At 42.7% G+C, this 21007-nt stretch overlaps 1 protein-coding gene across 35 annotated transcripts in view; it reads right to left on the bottom strand.

The window, feature by feature from the left end:
• The window catches only part of SYNE1 (spectrin repeat containing nuclear envelope protein 1), a 464577-nt gene that overhangs the window by 2220 nt on the left and 441350 nt on the right, over window positions 1-21007 (bottom strand). For 28 of the 35 annotated variants that reach the window (XM_082730041.1, XM_082730042.1, XM_082730045.1 and 25 more), the window contains 8 exons: window positions 20484-20626; window positions 17576-17702; window positions 15446-15657; window positions 12859-13059; window positions 11248-11376; window positions 9240-9452; window positions 8076-8168; window positions 6652-6710 (listed from right to left, as the gene is read on the bottom strand). In XM_082730041.1, coding sequence (XP_082586167.1) covers window positions 6652-6710; window positions 8076-8168; window positions 9240-9452; window positions 11248-11376; window positions 12859-13059; window positions 15446-15657; window positions 17576-17702; window positions 20484-20626 — 1177 coding nt within the window. The remainder of the gene's footprint in view (window positions 1-6651; window positions 6711-8075; window positions 8169-9239; window positions 9453-11247; window positions 11377-12858; window positions 13060-15445; window positions 15658-17575; window positions 17703-20483; window positions 20627-21007) is intronic. The other 7 variants (XM_082730051.1, XM_082730052.1, XM_082730048.1 and 4 more) reach the window with 1 other exon arrangement.

The following is a 21007-nucleotide window of genomic DNA, read 5'->3' as shown; positions in this document are numbered from 1 at the left end:
CCAAAGAAAATAAATGTTAAGACAAAAAACCAGACACAAATCCCTTAAAAGAGAACAGAGGGAGTACTCGAAGCTTTCTTATTACACCATCATGAGACAAGCAGAGTACTCGGGCAGGAGCTCCAAACAGCCACATACCACACTGCGTTTCTAGAATGGTTCTTGCAGTTTCATGAAACAAACGAACAAACAAAACAACCCAAAAACAAATTGTTGGCCCCAATTGTTGTATTCTTGTCCGAGGTCTACGACTAACATCTGTGTAACCTTGAACAACTCACTTCACTTCTGAGTGTCAATAGCTTCAAACCTTCCAAATTAGATTAGGTCTTCCAACTTGAAAGTTCCATATTTTATACATTTTATGTCTTCTACAAGTTGGTCAGTATAGGCTACCAACTGGGAGGCCATAAGAGTTTAATCACCATCTAGTGGTCAAACTGATTAACTGCCCTTATGCTCAGGCCACCGAGCTACTCCTCATAAAGTAATTAAGAAAAGTTGTATATTTTTGTGAAAATATAGTAGAACATACATGAAGTATGTCACATATCTATTAGTGGAAGGAGAAAACAAACTTCTCAAGCTTCCAGATTATAAAATATTCATGTTGAAATATCTAGGGAATATCTAGTTCATCTTCTAACTCCATACATAAGTGGCTAAGGAGGGTTAACATTTACTCTTCTAATCACTGGGCAACACACTAAGCACTTATCTTATTCTCTCACTTAATCCCTTCGATAGTCTCCATGTGCTCATTACCGATATAGATGACGAAAAGGAGACTCAAATAGAGTAGCTGGCTCAAGGTTATACAGTTAGCAAGTGGCAACATTAAGATTTCAACCCTGAGGGGTGCCTGGGTGGCTCAGTGGGTTAAGCTGCTGCCTTCGGCTCAGGTCATGATCTCAGGGTCCTGGGATCAAGTCCCACATGGCGGGGGGGAGGTCTCTGCTCAGCAGGGGGCCTGCTTCCCTTCCTATCTCTCTGCCTACTTGTGATCTCTGTCAAATAAATAAATAAAATCTTTAAAAAAAAAAAAAAAAGATTTCAACCCTGAGATCTTTAAGTCCCAGAACTTGGACTCTCTGGATCACTTGCCCCAAATCACACAGTGAAATGGAGAGCTCTAGCAGGAAGCAGGGTTCCCAAGTCACGCCCTACCACCCTCTCTGCAACATTTTGTTGTTTGATGACACGAATGGAGGTCGCCCAGGCCATACTCACGTATCTCACATGTAGAAGCAAAGAAGACAATGCTTGTATCCTAAAATATCTGGAGGTGAGTGGTTTCCTTGGGTCTGAAATAAATGCTTCTAATTGTAAAGCCTCAGAGTATTACACAGATCAACTTAGTATTATGGACATAAGAGCATTTTGCTTTGAGGCTATTGTACAATCTTGGGCAAGTAACTTAGTCTGTCTTGTCTTCAGTTTTCTCATTTGCAAAGACAAGTGGTGCATTAATTTTCTCAAATCATTTTGGGTCTGATAATGTATGAATTCAATGGTTTGCCTTAAAGTGTGCTGAGAAGAATGGACAGTCACCCATGAACTCTGGATTGAATTTTCCTTCACTGTATTTTTCCTTTGAGCTGAAAACATGCCCTGGCAAACACCATGCATCACCTGTCCCTGGATGAGTTATAACAGGAGCACCAAAGCCAATCTACATTTCCTCCTTATTCAATATTTAAATAAAATGAAGTTGATTTCTAACAGTCTCTTTCTTTCGAAGACAGACATTTAAGGACATTAGTGATGGGCAAGTCTGTGCATATACTTAACAGTACAATTTGACTGACAGTGGTGAATAGCCCGTTTGTCAATTATTACCTACTCTGAGCAAGGAAGCCAGAGATCAAGATGAAAACAGGGGCTGCACTTTGACAAGTCTGCTCCTGAGAAACACTAGAAAGGTCACCATCTTTGGAATATGGGCTCATGTACTACAGAGTCTGTTGAAGGACATGGCACATTTAACAGCATCAGAGCATTTCTTATTAAAATTTAATTAGCATGTGCCTTCTAACGTTGAAGAATGCTAACCTAGGGAGAAGTAATGGGCTGAGATAGGGACAGAGAGAACACACAGTGCTGAGCGGGCTTCCGTGCAGTTGGCTGCTCTTGGAAATGTCTACTTTATCTACTGAAATAAATGCCACCCCCTTGGGACAATTATCAGGGTATCAACGTGCCCAAAATTGCCTCTCCTAGGACGAACCTGTACTAGAGCTCTTAGTACCAGCAGGATAATGGTGCACAGGTAAAAGGGTACTTTTAATATTTATCTATTGACCTAAGGGCACCTGTTTCCAGAGTCTTGGGAAATCTGACAAAGGAAAGAACAAAGACTACTCATTAACTAGTCACTCATCACTCTCCGATGGCCTTATTACATAAATAGATGCGAGATGAGATTGTGTTTATAGAGGAAAAATGAAATGTGTGAACTTATCCAAGAAACTCAGTCTATGGAGCTGTTCCAGACAATTCTGCCCAGCAAAAATGTGCTTATGCTCTCCAAGTAAATATTTAGTTTATCGTTTTTCTCTCTCCCCTCACTCGAATTTCTGGGTAAATAGCTGCCCAGGACTTGTTTAATCTCTTCACCTAAATACATACAGTTGGAGAGGAAGAAGGTAGGGGAAGAACCAGGACAAAATAACACACCACACACACGAAAGGACGGTCCAGGGATGTCAAAAGCCTGAAGAGTTTGCACAAAGTAGGACTCATCTCAAAAATTTTATATAATCAAGGAGAATAAAATGAATTACTTCTGGGCATCAGTTATTTAAAGGCAAGTGAAGAGAAACTTTCAATGCATTTTGTTCCTTGTTTGCTAACAGTGGCAGTGTCCTAACAGGAATTTATTGTGAGAGAGTAGCTAGGTTGTATATGATCTTGCTGTCTGCTCTAGTGTGGATGGCCTCTGTTCCCTGGATGTGTGGTTCAGAAGACAAATTTCCAGAATCAATTTAGGATTTCAGTCTTCTTTTTTTTAAAAAAATGACCCGGCTGGTCCTAAGCAGTGTCAGGCAGCCTTGGGCAGCCCAAGGTCTAGAACTGTTGTGTAAAGGAGCCCTCCCATTCTCTGGCGGAGGGAAGGATTTACAAGCTAGGATCCAGAGTCAGGTCGGCCTGATTCAAATCTATAATCTTCGTGCCTCTGATCCTCGGTGTTCCTGTCTGTGAATTTGGGAATACAGCCATGCCACGGGGATGTGGTAAGAGTTAAATAAGATGACAGATATACAACGCTTAGCATAGTGCTTAGGATACATTAAGCGCTAAATAAATGTCACAATTTATCATTATTATCTTATCATCATTGTTAAAGCAAAGGCGTGCTAACTCATACCATGAGAGACTGGTTGTATATAGGCTTGTCTCCCAGGAGAAGGGTCCTGATTTCTTAGTAGTTCTTTCAAAGACGTGATACATTTGCCAAAGTGGTTGACCTTTTCCTGGGGAACATTGGGAATGCATACCTCAAAATATCAGAAAAGAAACATTGGCGATTTACCCTACAACTGTTCTCAGCCTTGGTGGCCAGCCTGTCCTAGTAGTACACTGGTATAGACTGAGACTCTCTGAATGCCTACGGATAAGTAGATCCCATCAGAACCTGACGATAGACTTGAAAAAAAATTCCATAAGAAATTGGACAGTGGGGGCACCTGGGTGGGTCAGTGGGTTAAAGCCTCTGCCTTCAACTCAGGTCATGATCCCAGAGTCCTGGGATTGAGCCCCACATTGGGCTCTCTGCTCAGCGGGAAGCCTGCTTCCTCCTCTCTCTGTCTGCCTGCCTCTCTGCCTACTTATGATCTCTGTCAAATAAATAAAAAAAATCTTTAAAAGAATGCTTATTAAAAAAAAAAGGAAACTGGACAGTGTTTACAGTAAAGTGCTCACAGTTTTTTTTTCCCCTTCCTTTCATCTGCTGCTTCTCTTTCCACCTTAGTTCTCTGTGTAGAAGGTGCCAGAGACAAAAGGTGTCTGAGGAAACTTTGCATGTTTTAACATTTAGAATATGTTTTAGAATTTGTGGTTAACTTTTGGAATGAAGTCATCACTTCACTGTATCCACACTACAGAGCAATTTCTCCTTTGCCTTGCTGGGAGCTGGAGTAAAATCTTCCCTTGTGTCATCTTTAAATAATCGACAGTAGAGTTGGGAAGACTTACTGGTGATTGCGTTAGATGATTTTTAAGTCAAAAGAAGAAAAATAAAATGCAGCTGGACCACCATAAACATTCCTTCTTAAATCTATTTAATCTAAAAATGACGAATGATTACTATGAATGTCTTTCAAATGTTCATAATTTTCAGGGAGTCTTGAGGAGCTCCTTGTAATGGATTTGGGAATCTGCAGGTTCTGACACATGGCAAGGACCATGTGGTAGTGATTTTGTAAGCCCAGAACGTAAATGTAGTAGGGATACAGTAAATACTGGCATCAAGTTATATGTAGGCTTAGAATATTAGATACGAGGACACAGAACTGTAGCTATAAGATCAACCTGAAATGATAAACAGCAGGTAAACAACTGTATCGTGAACCCCCTTCCTTCAAATGGTTTCTTCCAGCTCAGCCTCTTTCCTCTCTTTGAAAGAATATGTGTCTACCATTTTCCATGGCAGATCGGTGGGGTCAACATTCTAAACTGTGTGTGCTTTCAAATTTGCTGGACCAGTGCAAGATCAAACACAAGGTACTCTCAAGTCTCAACGTAAAGGAACACCATGACAGCTTGGATAATGAGTGAATTAATTCTTTCCCAGCGGACTCCGCATTCCATTGTCGGGGTTGGGTGCACCCCAAACAGAGGTGCCAAGAAATTAAGAAGTCCAAGAATGTTCAACCACAACCTGGCTGCCAAGGGGTTTGATGACATCTGCCCTTCAGGTGTAGATCATTTGTATTCCAGACCCTCTACGGAGCAAAGTAAGCACTGTGCTGTGTGCTCAGAAAGATGTTAATAAATAGCGCTGGGCAGAGCAGAGCTGAAAGGCACCTGTGGATGTCACAGGAAGAGGGTGGCTGTCCCAGCTGCAAAGCCCCATTAGGAGACACACTGAAGCACCTGCTGCCCTAGAAGATGATGCCTTGGACATTTTCAGAAGACCCATGGACTGAAAGAATTGGGGCTACAGACTGATGTGATATTTAGGAACCAAAAGGTGGTTGCTATTGGTGTTGCATAGTAATGTAAAAGACCATCATTGATGTCAACCAAAGAACTGATCTCTGGCATCCTAAAAGGACTGCTAGAGAGACATTGCCCATCTCTGTTCATGGTGTATCAGCAATCGGTAGTGGACAAGATGGACAAAACAATAATCTGTCTTTAGTACGTGATTGGCTTTTCTTCACAGGGGACTAAGAGAACATCAGAGCAGCTGTAGATCTCCATCATTATCTTTAAAAATCCTTGTGAGTTTTTCTCCATTCATATTTCATTATTGATGTATTATAGACAAAAAAAAAAAAAGAAAGAAGAAAAGAAAACCCACAAAATTGTCATCAAACCAAACCAAAGGGAAAGAAAAAAAAAAAGCGCAAGGCTTAAAACCAAAAAGCACATCAAAGTACATTCTGCATTGCTTCAGCTGAGTAGGAATCACCAAATCAAACATCCAGCCCCTTCAGCGCGCAGCTGGAAAACGAAAACTATTACTCAGGGATCGCTTTCAGCTCTTCACTTCCTGGCCCCTCTTGAGATTCCAGCTCAGGAATGGTGAGTTTCCAGAGGGGCAAACTACGTGAACAGTCTGCTTGGGCTTGGAACGAAAAATTAGCTCCAGGGACAGTATTTTCATGTCTAAAAAGTCAACCCGGGGAACACGAACTGAGTAGTGAAAGGGCAGAGCAGCACAGACATCACACCGACAACGAAGAAGGCAAAGCACCAGTAAGGGCAGAAACAAGGGGCTGTTGGAAGCCAGGCGTGAAGCACGGAGTGGCAGCTGTGCGTGGGCTCTCGGGGCGCCCCCTGGCAGGGGCGCTGACTTCCCTCGTCTCTAGCGTGCAAGAGCTTGCCAAGTGTCAGGAAGGTGAGTGACTGAGTGTGCTGGCAGAAGAGAAGTTTTGGGATAAGCAAAAGAGAGAAGGTGCTTATAAATGTTAAATAATACCAAATGAGGACCTGCCGTTTTGAGAATTCAAAACCCACCATCTGGATAAAACATGAAAATAAAAGAAAAAGCTGGGGATGTTAGTATATTTTATTCAGATTTGTGGGTTCTGTGAGTGGTAAAATAATTCATTGATCTATTACCTGTCTTATTGTAAAATCTAGAAATAAAGAGGATGATGAAAGTCTGCCGTGAATCAAATGTGCCATCCACGGCACCGAATCCTTCCACGCACACAGAATACGATGGGGCAAAAAGTACCAGATGGCCTATGTATAGTTAGATGAGATTCTGGTGGGATCCAAATATTTTGGACTCCGGGCTTTACTTATACTTTGCACTTAGAAAAGTCTCTTCCAATTTACTAGAAAAAGGGTGTGCGGATGAAACAAGAAATTTCTCAACTACCCTGAGGCAGACCAGATAGAGGCCTACCTAAATCATGGACCATTTTCATCATCCTCTTGGAGTTCTAGAACAGTGTGGAAACCAGGAGAATAAGGTACCTGCTATGTGGACTGCTGACAGAGGGTCCAGGCTGTGAGAGACTACATTTGCCTCGTGGCTGTTTGCAATGAACAGGGGTAAAGAAAGAAGAATGTTCAGTCCAGGCAAATAAAGACAAGCTACTGAAAAAAAAAAATAAACTAAAAGTGCGGCAAAGGAAAAATAAATCAAATGAAATGATCAGTACCCATGAATTCAGGAAACTGGCTTTTCTTTTATGGAAGAAATGAAACAAATTCAAATCTCTAGCATTGGTCACTGAGGAAACAGTGGGGGTTTGGAGTTCCCACTATAGTGGGTATATTTTCCCCCATTTTTCATGGTCTAAACACAGGTGACTACACCAGCCAAGGATTCACTTACAATAACTATGAAGGTCAATATGGCTTGGCACCCCATTATTTCTTAGTCTTCTAGAACACTGAAACAGTATTGAAATTGTCGGCAGATAAAAAATAACAATGGCAATATGAGATTTTTCTTTGTAGAATGCTGAGGACCCGACAAGTTAAATCAGGGCTAGAATTTGACTCGAAAAGCCAGTATTCCTTCACATTCTTAAACTAGGATCTATAGGAAACTAGTGAATGTAGTAAAAAACAATCCTAAATAAGATAATAACATTTATCAGCATAGAACTTAAGTGTTTATAACAAAAATAGTACAAACAAAATCAATACTTCTAAAAACTAAGGAAAATGGGATGTAATAAAAATGAATATAATCATAAAGCCGGACAAAAAAAGAACGAAACAAAAACAAGCTTCTAATTACACAGAGAAATCAAAGTATAGAGGGTAGCAGGGGCCAGATTCGTCTTTCTGTCCTCACAGAATGCCAGTGAGGCAGCCTCCCGAAGGTTCTATGGCTGAGGCCTCTTGAGCTGTTGCCTCTGCGTGGGCAGCACAGTCGCCCAAAACCGTCAGAACCACCTTTAGGAGCTTCTTCGCTTGAGAGTTCAAAAGAACCTCCACTTGTCTCAGACATTCACGGGTCTCATGAGACGCTCTCAGTTTTGTCTGCTCCTGGCTGAGACGCCCCTTTACCTGGAACCTACGTTTTTAGGTGGACTCTGGTGCTAGTGGTTTGAAGGGAGGAGCCACCAAAGAAACAAGGAAACACCATGCTGTCGATGGCCCTTGGAGCAAGAGAAATAATTTGTCTCCCTGTACCAACCACAGCTTGAGCCCTCCTTCTTTGGAAAAACAGAATGTTCTTTTCCATTCCTGAGTGCACATGGGGAGGGCATGCCGCAGGGCTGAGGAAACACCACTTGGCTGGGTTACTGTGTGACAACCCTCTTCTGTAGGGGGACTCCTGCTCTCCCCAGGGGGAGCCTATGGACCCTGAGGTAGGTATAGATAGTGTCGCGTCCCTGGGTTCCCTCCCTTGGGCCAACTGAGAAGGACCAGTGGAAAGTTACCGTTCTTTGTCTGTTTGGGGTGCTTCTTCCGGAAGTAGGACTCGCAGATCCCGAAGTGTCCAGCTCATCAGCCGAAGACCAGGAAGACAAATCCTATGTAGGAAACAGATTCCTCCAATGACTCCGTGTCCCAAGGCCATGATGGCTTGGTCATCCCCAAGGCATTTACCAGCCCATCCCCCCCCATCCTCTGTAAAATCAAACCATTCCTTGGGCAAAATCGAATCAGACAGCTGTAAGAACAGAACCTAATTCTTCTAATGTATCAGGACTTTTCTGGTTGTAAATTTGTTCCTGCTGGGAAACACAGGTACAGTTTTGCTACTCCTAGGTCACTTACAGCTTTCTCGTTTCTTGATGACACAGGTGAGGATGAGTGGAAGGGAAGGAGCAGAAGGAACTGGTCTTACACTCCAGGTCTCTCGGGCCAGGGAGAGACCAATTCATTTGAGTTAGAAACAAAATATAGTCATCCAGGAGCCTGCTTTTGTAGTATGTCTGGTGCTACTGATTTTCAGAGGAGACTGGTCCTTTGCAGGCTTATGACGGGGTGGGGTGTTTGTGTGCTCAAAACAAGATTTCGCAACTGATTGTTTGAAGTCTCACCAAGCCCCTCTGTCTCTACAGACACATTTCTCAAAACCAATAATATGGCCACGATGCAGTAGATTTAAGCAAAAAATCTAAAAATCTAGATTTAAAAATCTAGATTAAAAAAAAAAATCTAAAAAGTAAATGAGCAGAAGACATTCTCTGTGAATGTCTATGTCAGGAGATCTCATGCCTCCCAGTGTTTGAATACAAAACTCAGACGCCATGACTGGTTATGATCTACCACAGCCATGTGAATGAAAATGTGAAAACGTGTGAATTCGTAAATAAACAGGTAAAATACAATACCACAGTAGAGACGGTAAAGGGTTAGCGGTAACAATTGTAAGAGGTTTTTTTTATGATGTAATAGAATCAAAAGCAGTGTCCTAGTATAAAAGTTGATGAGTCCCTTTTTGAATTTTCAGACAGGGCTTGTGAGAGCAGTGATTGAGAGCGGGCACTTTATTTTGACAAGTACTATATTCAAAGTACTTCTAAAAATGGATAAAGATGATGCTTCTTTGGTTTTCTCTAAGAGATGCCACACAATGATGTCTGCTTAGAGCTTACCTGCTGACTGCTTGACATGTCTAATAGCTTCTCCAGCTCCTTGATGTGACGACTGACCTCCTTCAAGAGAAGTTTGAGCCGATTTCCAATTACGTGGACTTTTTCTTTGGCTTCCAAACAGTCTGTGCCTTCAGCGTTCACCAGGAGTTGGCAAGACATGTCTTGCAGTGAGGCCACTCTGAGCTGGGATTCCAAGAGCTCATGCCTTATTTGCTACGTGCATGATAAGAAATGCTTTACTAACAACTTTTGATATTTGGGGAAAATTCCAAAAAGGCAGAATGACCTCAGTTTAATTTAGCGGGCAATTAAACCCGAATATCCGAATGCTGTGCTCACATAAGGAAGAATGAAGCAGCCTGTGGCATTTGGGAATTGGGGTCTGGGTCCTAACCCTGCCTCTGCCAAAAATAGTCTATAAGTCCCCTGAACCTTTCTGATCTCAAGTTTTCTCATTTCAGAAAATGATAATACTCTTTCCTGCCTGGTTCACAGTAAGTATATTAAAAGGTTCAAATTGGTGATTATACATGAAAGTGCTTAAAATATCAAGTACTTAGCAAAAGAAACATAAGATATTCTTTTATACAGAAAGAGAAAAACTAACATACAAATATAGCAAAACTCAGGTATGTCTAAGTATACGCTGATCTTTGTTCAACATTTTTTGAAGGCTATAGTAGTGATTCATTATTTATAACTACTATCTTAGGTCAAAAGTCAGTAAAAATGCCACTGCATAGCTATTCCCTCTTGGTTTCTAAGACCTTTATGGTACTGAATCAAAAGCTATCAATTCTGTTGGTTAGGTTAGTAAGCATTAAATGTTGAGAAATGACATTTTGAAAACACAGGAAGCTACAAAATGCAAATCATTTTCTCCTAATGGAACTCAAATATACTGCTTTATCTTCTATAAAATCTCCTAAGTACACTGTACATTATATTGTCTAAAGTTCTTTGTATAAGAATCTATGTCAAGATTCTGCAAATTTCCTTTTGAATTCAGTGCTAGAAAAAGTTTCTTTCTCCTTGAGAACTGGCATGTTTTCTTCGCCTCAGATAATGAAAATAACTTTTTACATTTTCCTTTTTGTCTTCATTTTCACAAAACATGATGACAAGGTTATTGTTAAATCTAAATTTCTTTTTTTTTTTTTTTAAGATTCTATTTATTTATTTGGAAGAGTGTGAGTGAGAGAAGGAGCATGAGCAGGGGTAGAGGGAGACACAGACTCCTCACTAAGAAGGAGCCCAAAGCGGGGCTCCATCCCAGGACCCTGGGGTCATGACCTGAGCTGAAGGCAGATGCTTAACTGACTGAGCCACTCAGGTGACCCCACTTAATTTCTTCTTAGAAGTCTTAATGGTCTCTTTCTAAATAATAGTTTCAATGTCCATAAAAATAAAATTTAAGGGGCGCCTGGGTGGCTCAGTGGGTTAAGCCGCTGCCTTCGGCTCAGGTCATGATCTCAGAGTCCTGGGATCGAGTCCCGCGTCGGGGTCTCTGCTGGGCGGGGAGCCTGCTTCCCTCTCTCTCTCTCTGCCTGCCTCTCTGCCTACCTGTGATCTCTCTCTGTCAAATAAATAAATAAAATCTTTAAAAAAAAAAGAAAAAAAAAAGAAAATTTAAGCCACCCAATATACTCTTATTTTATGCATAGATGTAACAAATACAGTTTAAATTAAAAATAAGTGTAATTGCCAAAGATCTGCTTTAGTAAAAACAACCTCATTAAGATGAAGAACATCTAAGATTTCTACAACTGAGCAATGGCTAAAGAACCAGATTCTAAAGCTGGTAGACGTTGTCTCCTGTAAGCATGTTTGCCTCCCCCAGATCAGAAACTATAACAAATAAAAAAGAGGAAGTTAGAGAGCCGTATGCAAAATGTAAAAAAAAAAAAAAATACACACACACACACACATATTGTCACCCACATTCTTTTTCTGTGCATGAAATGGAGACTGCTGTGATGAGTCAGGCTACCAGAGCTCACAGTCTTACCAAGAGCTGCCTGTGATGGTCTTGAAGTGTGTCTGCATCCAGGTTAGAATCAATAGGGACAATTTCATTTTTCCTTCTGTCGATGTTCTCCAGCATAAGAAGCAAACCATGACTCATTTCATGGAAATCCTATGGAGAAAAAAAAAAATGGAGTATAAAATCATCTTGAATAATATATTTTTCTTTCCCTTGCAGCTTCAATTTCTAGTCTTTACAGTTGGTGCCCCTGGCGAAAAAATGTTGCATTTAAGGTCTGAGGCACAACTCCTTTCTGAGAAAGGCACCATTGCTGTGGCAATGATCTGAGTTCACATTCTCACCAAGAGCATCTAGTTCGCTGTTTGAGGGGGAATTTGGACATAAGGGAACACTGGCATCGGGTACTTAATTTCTAGGGTTACCATTCAGTTTGGAAGGAAACAACTCCGCTCCTGGCTCTTCCCCTCTAGTCAAGCCTTCCCATGTTGCAAGGCCTTAATCTGGCTCCCCATGCCCTTCATCCATCCATTTGTTCATTCATTTATTCAACACGTAGTCACTGAAAATCTCTTAAGCACAGGACAGGGAGGGGGCCCACGGTGAAACAAGAGCCTGTGTGCCTGCTTTCAGGGTATTCCTGGGGCACATGCGGACCCGGGAAGCAGGTCTGCACTGTGTTCAGATGCCCTCCACGCCCGCTTCGGACCTACAGGGCCCTGCATGATCCGGTCGCTAAGCATCTCCCTGATCTTTCTGATCACTCCCTCCTCTCTGACGACATTCTGATCCCACTGGCCCCTTTTCTGACCTTAAAGACACTAAGCCCTTTCCTGTTTATGGGACATCCCATTGGCTCTGTCTGGCAAAATCCCTCCAGCGTCGGCTCCAAGATAGAAGTTCCCTGACCTCTATCCCAAAGTGGCTTTTCTCATCTTATCATCAACACTTGCAAGCATTTTGGTTAAGCAATTACTTGTATTTTTTTAAAAAATGTATTTATTTGTGTGTGTGTGTGTGTGTGTGTGTGTGTGTGTGAAAGAGACAGAGAGAGAGCATAAGCAGGGGGCGCAGCAGGAAGAGGGAGAAGCAGGCTCCCCCCTGAGGAAGGAGCCTGACTTGATCCCAGAACCCTGGGATCATAGCCTGAGCCAAAGACAGACGCCTAACCAACTGAGCCACCCAGGCGTCCCAGCAATACTTGCATTTTACTGTTTGTCTTCCCCAACAGAAGTAGAGGCTGTGTTGTATCCTGACTGCTCCACCAGAGAGTAGGCACTCATCAAATAATTATGGTAAAATGGATGAGCCAGTATTTGTAATGCTCACTTTTGTGTTCAGGAGATGTTCTGCCAACACGCTAAGTATCAGTTGAATGAATGAATGAATGAATGAATGAATGGGTTGGGGCTGAGATAAACTTGTGGGACTAGTTCAGTTAGCTGGATACAAGACAGGGTCCAGCTGCTCGAACTCCTGTTCCGATGTACAGATTCTCCACTATAATGAGTCCTTTGGGCACGAAGTTATCTTGTTCACATCCTGGCACTGGGGAATGATGGCATCCCTTGAAGTGACCTTGGATAAATCAAGTCCCAGACTCAGCTACCCTGGAAATGTGGGACTCCCACGAACCTGACACTGCATCAGCGCGTCCTGGAGCAGGCCCCGCCACTCCTCCAGCAGCGAGCACAGCCGGTCCCAGCGCCCGTTCATCCGGCACAAGCGGTCTTGCAGATCCTGGCTCTTCTCACCGCCGGTCTGGGTGAACTCGGAGCTGCACAGGTTGATGGAGAGGATGATGGCTTTGCGGTGGTCCACGGCTTTCTGGAGCTCCTACAAAGAGAAAGGAGAACCACGAAAGAAAGGAAATAACAATAAAAACATTTAGAGCACGGTTGAAGATCATAGGGAATGCTTCACCCAAATTAAAAGATCCATTCATTAAAACTGGCCTTAACTGAACGGCTAGATAAGAGACAGTGTTGCACACCACCGAGGGCCACACTTTAGGTAAAGGAAATGGATTAGACGTACACTGGGCAACTTGAGTGGCTTTTAAAATATGGTGTAGAGTGAAAGAGTCAGAAACAGAACAGTATATGCAATATAACAGCATTTATGTGATTTAAAAGGCACACGCACACACACAAATCCACATTTTTCATGCATATATGAATGAATACTCATTCAGTATTTAAGAAGGCTTGCCATGGGCTTCAGGAATGGAAATTTAAAAAGTGGGGGGAAAGGATAAATAAACACAATTAAGAGGAACTTCGCAGGAAGCGCTGATGACCCTGTGCAATGAACTAAGGAGCTGATGAACTCAACTCACAGAATGGGAGTCCAACAGCGATAAAACCACACACACCCAGATCTGGCTCGAAGAGTTCTGGGCAAGAGGAAATGTTCTGGCCTAAGAATCTCATCACTAGACCAATGGGACTCCAAGTTGTGTGCAGAAGAATGAAATGGGAAACTTGAAAGTAGGCAGGTTCCCAGGCCTCAGCCTCCAGCTGTTTGGACTTGACAGGCACAGAAGTTAGTGGCCCAGAAGGGGAGAGTCCTGCTGGTGTCCCAGGCCACATTCCTGTGATGGCTGAGAGAATGGATGGGTATTTCAACAGCTAACCAATTCAGTTTGGTTTCACAAGAAACTAGACAACTGATTTTTGCACGATGCCTTTCCCAGAAATCTAGAACTATCCCAAGAACTTGCGTAGCACATGATTACACATTAATGATCCAGTATCTGGGTATTGTCGAAACATCCCTAGATTAGTTTCAGGTCGGTGATCCTGCAAACCATATCTGCCCATATTACATTTTCTTCTAAGTTCTCAACGTTGCTGTTATGTTGCCAGCTTGTCTTAATTTTTCACTTTCCAGATGATTCTTAAAATGCCGTAATATAGATTTGACCACAGAGATATTGTAAGATCAAGGTATACTGTGGAAAGATACTTGGTTATTCCACAGACTTATCTTCAGGAAACAGACAAGAAGGACTGGGAAGGCACGGAGAGGGGGGCTGCTGCTTATCACAGAGGCTGACGATCAAGGTCTCATTTCCCCACTCTAATCTCACGTAGGTCTCACACTCTGGCCGACATTCGTTTTATCAGCTTTTTAAGGAGTCTGTCATCATACACACACTGCCTTACATTTTCCCAGAGAGGAACTAAAATAATTTAAGTACTCTAGAGAGAACCGTATTTTATAATCCAGATAATATAAATCACATCTCCCATCTGATGCTTCGACCAGAAATCGATGGGGCTAGTGCAGAGGCTAGTTCTATAAGAAGAAAGCAGAGCCACAGTGGGGAAGACTCCTTTCTCTGGAAATTTAAAACAAGCCACCAAAACATCACTCCAAAATAAATGACACACATGAAACCTGAGAGACACAAAAGCAGCACACTTGACCCTTGAGCCTGGAGAGCCTAGGTAGTTCCATTCTGAGGAAGAGTCTATCTCGAGGTTCTCCAAACGAAAAGAGAAGACCGAAGGAGCTATTAAAAACAAACTGGGCTCTCAGTCCAGAGTATGCTTCCCAAGGTCTCCGCATAGTAATGCACTTCAAGAACTGTGCTAAGGAGGAGAGTTAAGACCCGGAGATGGAGCTTAAGGACATGACGCTGTGTGGACGGACAGCCATCCAGGTCAAACCCAAGTGCCCATGCCAGGTGCTCTAGCCCTGATCACTCCACAGTTTTGTTTTGCTGTATTCATTACACTGAAAATTGCTTCTGTGACTGTTATAATCGATTTCAGATGTTCTGCTACCTCCAGAGTGTCCCACAATTTTACTACGTCTCCATAAAGTCACAGAGATGCAGTCTTGGAGAGGAAACCTCTCCAGCTCTAGATACGGACTTGCAGGAACCTGGTCGTTTCTGCATTTCCTTTAAAAGAAGCTAACCAGGTCCCAGAAGTTCCTGGATGTTTCATGAACTTTTACGATTAGTCATTCCTAAAGAACCAAGTCATGAAATCATACGTGATTGTTTATTTACGTGGGGGCTGGTTCTACGACATGGTCCATTTTTTGCCCTTCCCAGCTTGCTCTGTAAGTACTGGTTTGCGACAGTTGCGGGAGAGGAGGGCATTTGTGTCTGTCTCTGTCCACAGCTTCCCTGTGGCTGGGTGACAACAGATCAGCTAGAGCAAGTGGTTTCATGGGAGTAGGCAGTGCACGTCACACTGAGGGCAGCTACCTTGAGCTTTTTGATTTGGAGCTCAATAGCCTGGATGTCCGTGCTGAGCTCCAGGCGCCGCAGCTGCTCCAGCTCCTGCTCCGCCTCCCCCAGCCACGTCCAGACGCTGTGCAGGTCCGCCTGGAACTGCTGCCACTTCTGGAGACTCTGTTTCATTCTCAGCTCCTTGCTCAGGGCCTGGGCCTGGATGAGCTCCCACCGGTCGATCACACCTGGTGGGACCCGACACACACACAGGTTAGTGAGCTGCAGTTCTCTGCACAGGATGTCTGAGAAATGCCTTAAACATATATGGGTAGCGACTGATAAGTAACAACCAAAAGAAAAGTCATCTAAGCGCCTGGGAGGCTCAGTTGTTAAGCGGCTGTCTTCTGCTCAGCTCATGATCCCAAGGTCCTGGGATCCAGCCCTGCTTCTCTCACTCCCACTCACCTAGCTCGTGTTCCCTCTCTTGCTGTGTCTCTGTCAAATAAATTAAAAAAAAAAATCTCTAAAAAAAACCCAATTCTTTTCCTTTTTTTATAGTGTTCCATGATTCAATGTGTATAACACCCAGTTCTCCATGCAATACGCACCCTTGTTAATGCCCATCCCTGAGCCAACCCATCCACAGACTCCCCTCCCCTCTGAAACCCTCGGTTTGTTTCCTGGAGTCCACAGTCTCTCATGGTTCGTGTCCCCCTCTGATATCCCCCCTTTGTTGTTCCCTTCCTTCTCCAAATGTCCTCCATGCCACTCCTTACGTTCCACGTATAAGTGAAACCATATGATAACTGTCTTTCTCTGCTTGACTTTCTTTTTTTAAGATTTAATTTATTTATTTGATAGACAGAGATCACAAGTAGGCAGAAAGGCAGGCAGAGAGAGAGGTGGGGAAGCAGGCTTCCTGCTAAGCAGGGAGCCCGATGTGGGGCTGGATCCCAGGACCCTGAGATCATGACCTGAGCTGAAGGCAGAGGCATAACCCACTGAGGCACCCAGGCGCCCCTCTGCTTGACTTATTTCATCTAACATAAGCCCCTCCAGTTCCATCTATGTCCATCCAAATGGTGGGTATTCATCCTTTCTGATGGCTGAGTAATATTCCATTGTGTATATGGACCACATCTTCTTCATCCATTCATCTGTTGAAGGGCACCTCCGCTCGTCCACAGTTTGGCTATTGCAGCCATTGCTGCTATGAACACTGGGGTACAGATGGCCCTCCTTTTCAGGCATCTGTATTCTTTGGGGTAAACACCCAGTAGTGCAATTGCTGGGTCACAGAGTATCTCTGTTTTTAACTTTTTGAGGGACCTCCACACTGTTTCCCAAAGTGGCTGCCTCAGCTTGCCTTCCCACCAACACCTTACCCCAGTTAGAACAGCAAAAATTGACAAGGCAAAACATAACAAATGTTGGAGAAGATGTGAGGAAAAGTAATTCTAACGGGCACGTCTGTTGCTGTCAGCTGTAAGAACAAAACAAAACAAAACAAAACAAAACAAAACAAAACAAAACAGCATAATGGCTGTGTTTATCCTACCTGCATTTTTAATGATAATGGGGTAGAAAAACAACTACATAGGATTTGATCCCATAAAGACCTGTATGAAATAATAAGCAGGAATGTGCCTGAAGATAATATTCAGTTGGTTAACAGAACTCAGAAAGCACACAAATAAAATGCCAGACGAGGGGAGTCTGGGTGGCTCAAGTCAGTTAAACGCTGACTCTTGATTTCAGCTCAGGTCATGATCTCAGGGTTCTGAGATCGAGACCGGTCTCGGGCTCTGCGCTCAGTGTGCAGTCTGCTTGGGATTCTCTCTTCCTCTTCCTCTCCCCCTTCCCCCACCCACGCTCTCTCTCTTCCTCAATAAAGCTTTAAAAATAAAATAAAATAAAATAAAATAAAATAAAACGCCAGACAAGAGATGTTTCAGAGAATGCATTAAAATAAATGGGTCGCAGAAGAGAACACGGTGGTGCTGCCCCCCACCCCTTCTGCCAGGAGATCACTGGAACATGGAGAGAAGCTCTCAGGGGAGACTCGTGTAAAGTGAGCTGCGCCACACAGGGTCACACAGGGGCAGCAAGGTATTTCAGGATCTTCTATTTCCCTCTTTCCTGGACCGAGCTCCACTCACTCACCAGCCGTTTGGGTTTCCGTAGTATTCAGGTTAACGAAGCCGGGGAAATTCTGTTCTTCCTCCTTCAGTTGGTGTTCTAGTCTCCTCACGGAGTCGATACTGCCGCTGCACTCACTCAGCAGCTTCATCTGTCGAGACACAGAAAACGGGCCCCCCGCTCAGAATTCTCAGATTTTCATAAGGGCAAGAGCTTCTGGGGGGAAATATCTTTCTAGTTCCTTAAAAAGGACAGTGGCTGTGTTTACTGCTCTGTGGGGGAAAAGTCTGCTAAAAACAAAACAAAACAAAAAAATCAAGTTCAAAATGAAATAAGATGAGATTGGGAGAGAGACAAACTGTAAGAGACTCTTAATCTCAGGAAACAAACTGAGGGTTGGGGAGGGGATAGGGAGAGGGTGGTTGGGTTACGGACATTGGGGAGGGTCTGTGCTATGGTGAGTGCTGTGTAATGTGTAAGCCTGATGATTCACAGACCTGTACCCCTGGGACAAATAATACATTACATGTTAATTTAAAAAAATATGTTTCTGCAACATAGGTCACATTCATACACACGCAGGGCCATGCCTTGAAGATACACATCACATAATAGGTTTTGCATGAGAATCTCTCAAAATTTCTTTTACGTCTCTGAGACAAAACAGACTAAAAAGCAATCTGGGATTTAAAACTCAGAGCCTTCAGCTGGCAATATAATATATAATTCTTGGCAAGTTGCTTCTTCTTCCCTAAATTGAAATGTGGGAACAATAATATCACCACAAATCCCAAAGGAACATTTTTTTGCATTAAATAATTAAAATACTTAGAAGCAGAAAGTACTATTAAAGCCAGCTATTTCACAAGAAAATTTAAGAGAAGTTTAATAGGTGTTAAGGGAATAAATTCTAACATCAAAGGAAAATCTTCCAAGTTTAGTATCATGTACAGCATTCAAAGAACTCCTGCTCTACTAACCATAAAGTTCTGTGTCAAAGCCTTTAACAAATCACACTGCTATGAAATTGGACTATATTTGACTGAGACTGAGTACAATCTCAGTGATGTCAGCACGGTCACCATGAAACTTTACCATATATTTTTTCAATGGTTCAAATATTTGTATGTATGTATGTATGTATTTTTAATTTAATTTAACTTTTTCAGTTTTCCAAGATTCATTGTTTATGCACCACCAAATTACTAGAGCTCATATAGCAATTCAGTAATGTGGCAGGATCCAAAATCGGTGCACAGAAATCAGTTGTTTCCTTATACACTACCAATAAAACTACAGAAAGGGAAATTAGAGAATTGATACCATTTACTATAGCACCAAGAACCATAGATACCTGGGAATAAACCTAACCAAAAAGGTAAAGGATCTGTGCTCGAGGAACTACAGAACACTCATGACAGAAATTGAAGAAGACACAAAAAGATGGAAAAACGTTCCATGCTCATGGATCGGAAGAACAAACGTTGTTAAAATGTCTATACTGCCTAGAGCCATCTATACTTTCAATGCCATCCCGATCAAAATTCCACTGGCATTTTTCAAATTACTGGAACAAACAATCCTAAAATTTGTATGGAACCAGAAAAGACCCCAAATTGCTAAGGAAATGTTGAAAAAGAAAAACAAAGCTGGTGGCATCATGTTGCCTGATTTCAAGCTTTACTACAAAACTGTGATCACCAAGTCAGCATGCTACCGGCACAAAAACAGACACACAGACCAGTGGAACAGAGTAGAGAGCCCAGATATGGACCCGCAACTCTATGGGCAAATAATCTTCCACAAAGCAGGAAAAAATATCCAGTGGAAAAAAGACAATCTCTTCAATAAATAGTGCTGGGAATCTTATCATATTTTTTAAAAAAGAAGTTTCACTATAACAGAAGTTGGCCCAGCTGGACAGGAAATAAACTCATGATTGAATAATCTTCTGTAATTGTGAGGATATTAATGTCTGTATTAATTCCTCACAATTAAACCTTCCCTGGTTTCAAAAAGCGGTACAGTGGAGTTATTAGATTTAGGGAAATTAGTTTTTCTTTCCTTTTACTAGGCAGTCTTTTGGGTGTGAAAAGAAAGTATGAGCCATGGAAGAGATTTATTTACTTCTTTATTTTTATTAACATATGTGTTATTTGCCCCAGGGGTACAGGTCTGTGAATCATCAGTCTTAGACATTTCACAGCACTCACCATAGCACAGACCCTCCCCAATGTCCATTCTCTTGCTTAAGCATGTGTAGGAAAATGGGTAGTTCTCCAGGAAAAATTATTTGATCAGTAACTTGAGCGGAGCAAATAAACTTGGTATATACTTTACTAGGTAGGAACTTCGAAAACAGAAGTTAATAAGAGGTACAATCTTTTGCCATCTTTCCCCCCAAATCCTTCTTGTTAGTCCTATTTATTTTCTCCAGAATAAGCACATATAACAGAGGATAAAAATAGTCCTAAATCCAGTAAGTGAACCAATAAACCCCAGAAAAAAAAATATGTGTATGTATACACGTGTGTGTGTGTGTGTGTGTATTTCATGTTAGTAATCTATCAGCTAAATCTGTTGTTCCAAGGATAACCTCAGCCCCAAAATTATTAGGTGAACTTGGAAAAAAGCCAATCACTTTTGGGAGCCAAAGCATTTTGTTGCTTTCAATCAAATGGGGCTCACTCAGGTCTCCATGTAAAGGAACAGGCTGGTCACTGCAGTAGGTCAGTGCATCTGAGCACCGGCCAGTTTTTCTCAAAAGGTAACCTGCTAGTGTGGCTTTGTTTTCTACACCCAACTGTGTGAGTTCAAGGATGGCGTGGTGCTTCGATAGCTCAGAAAGCCGTGTGCCGCAGACAGACTGTTCTCTGTCACACAGCTATGATTCCCAGGTACATGCGGGAATGACAAGGCTCAGGATACTCACGTAGCCCCTGTAGGTGGAGTCTAGCTCTGGTCCTGTGGGAGTTTTGCTGCGTATAATATTTTCAGTTTGCTGCATCTGAAAACGGCTCTCATCCAAGGCTCTGTCCAGTTGTCGGATCTGTGACTCTAAGGCACTGGGAGCTCCTGCGGTGTTAACCACAAGGACCTTTAACACGCTTGACAGTCAAGCAGCAGTTAGAGAAATTACTTCGGCTAAGGCGACACAGGAATGGTGTATGTGTGCATCATTACAAAGCAAATTTAGTACTACCATGCTGGTGAGTTAGATGTTCAAAGACCAGACCGATCATTGAATGTGGTTGGCTTCCAGGCCTGATACTGCAAAGAGGTTCTGCAGCGGGCTCTAACAGCCTGGGTGTCCTGTCTGCTTCCAGCGGATTCCCTGAGAATCTACATGCTCTAAGCTGTAGAGGACCTCTCCAGAAGCCTAACATGGTGCCTTCTGCTCCCCCAAACCAAGAGGCAGTTATGTCTCATACTCCCTCTGCAGGCACTTATCAAGCA

The sequence above is a fragment of the Mustela nivalis genome, assembly GCF_964662115.1.
Source record: "Mustela nivalis genome assembly, chromosome: 5".
Lineage (NCBI taxonomy): Eukaryota > Metazoa > Chordata > Mammalia > Carnivora > Mustelidae > Mustela > Mustela nivalis.
Note: the sequence above shows the minus strand (reverse complement) of the source record. Positions and strands in the feature narration are given on the sequence as shown.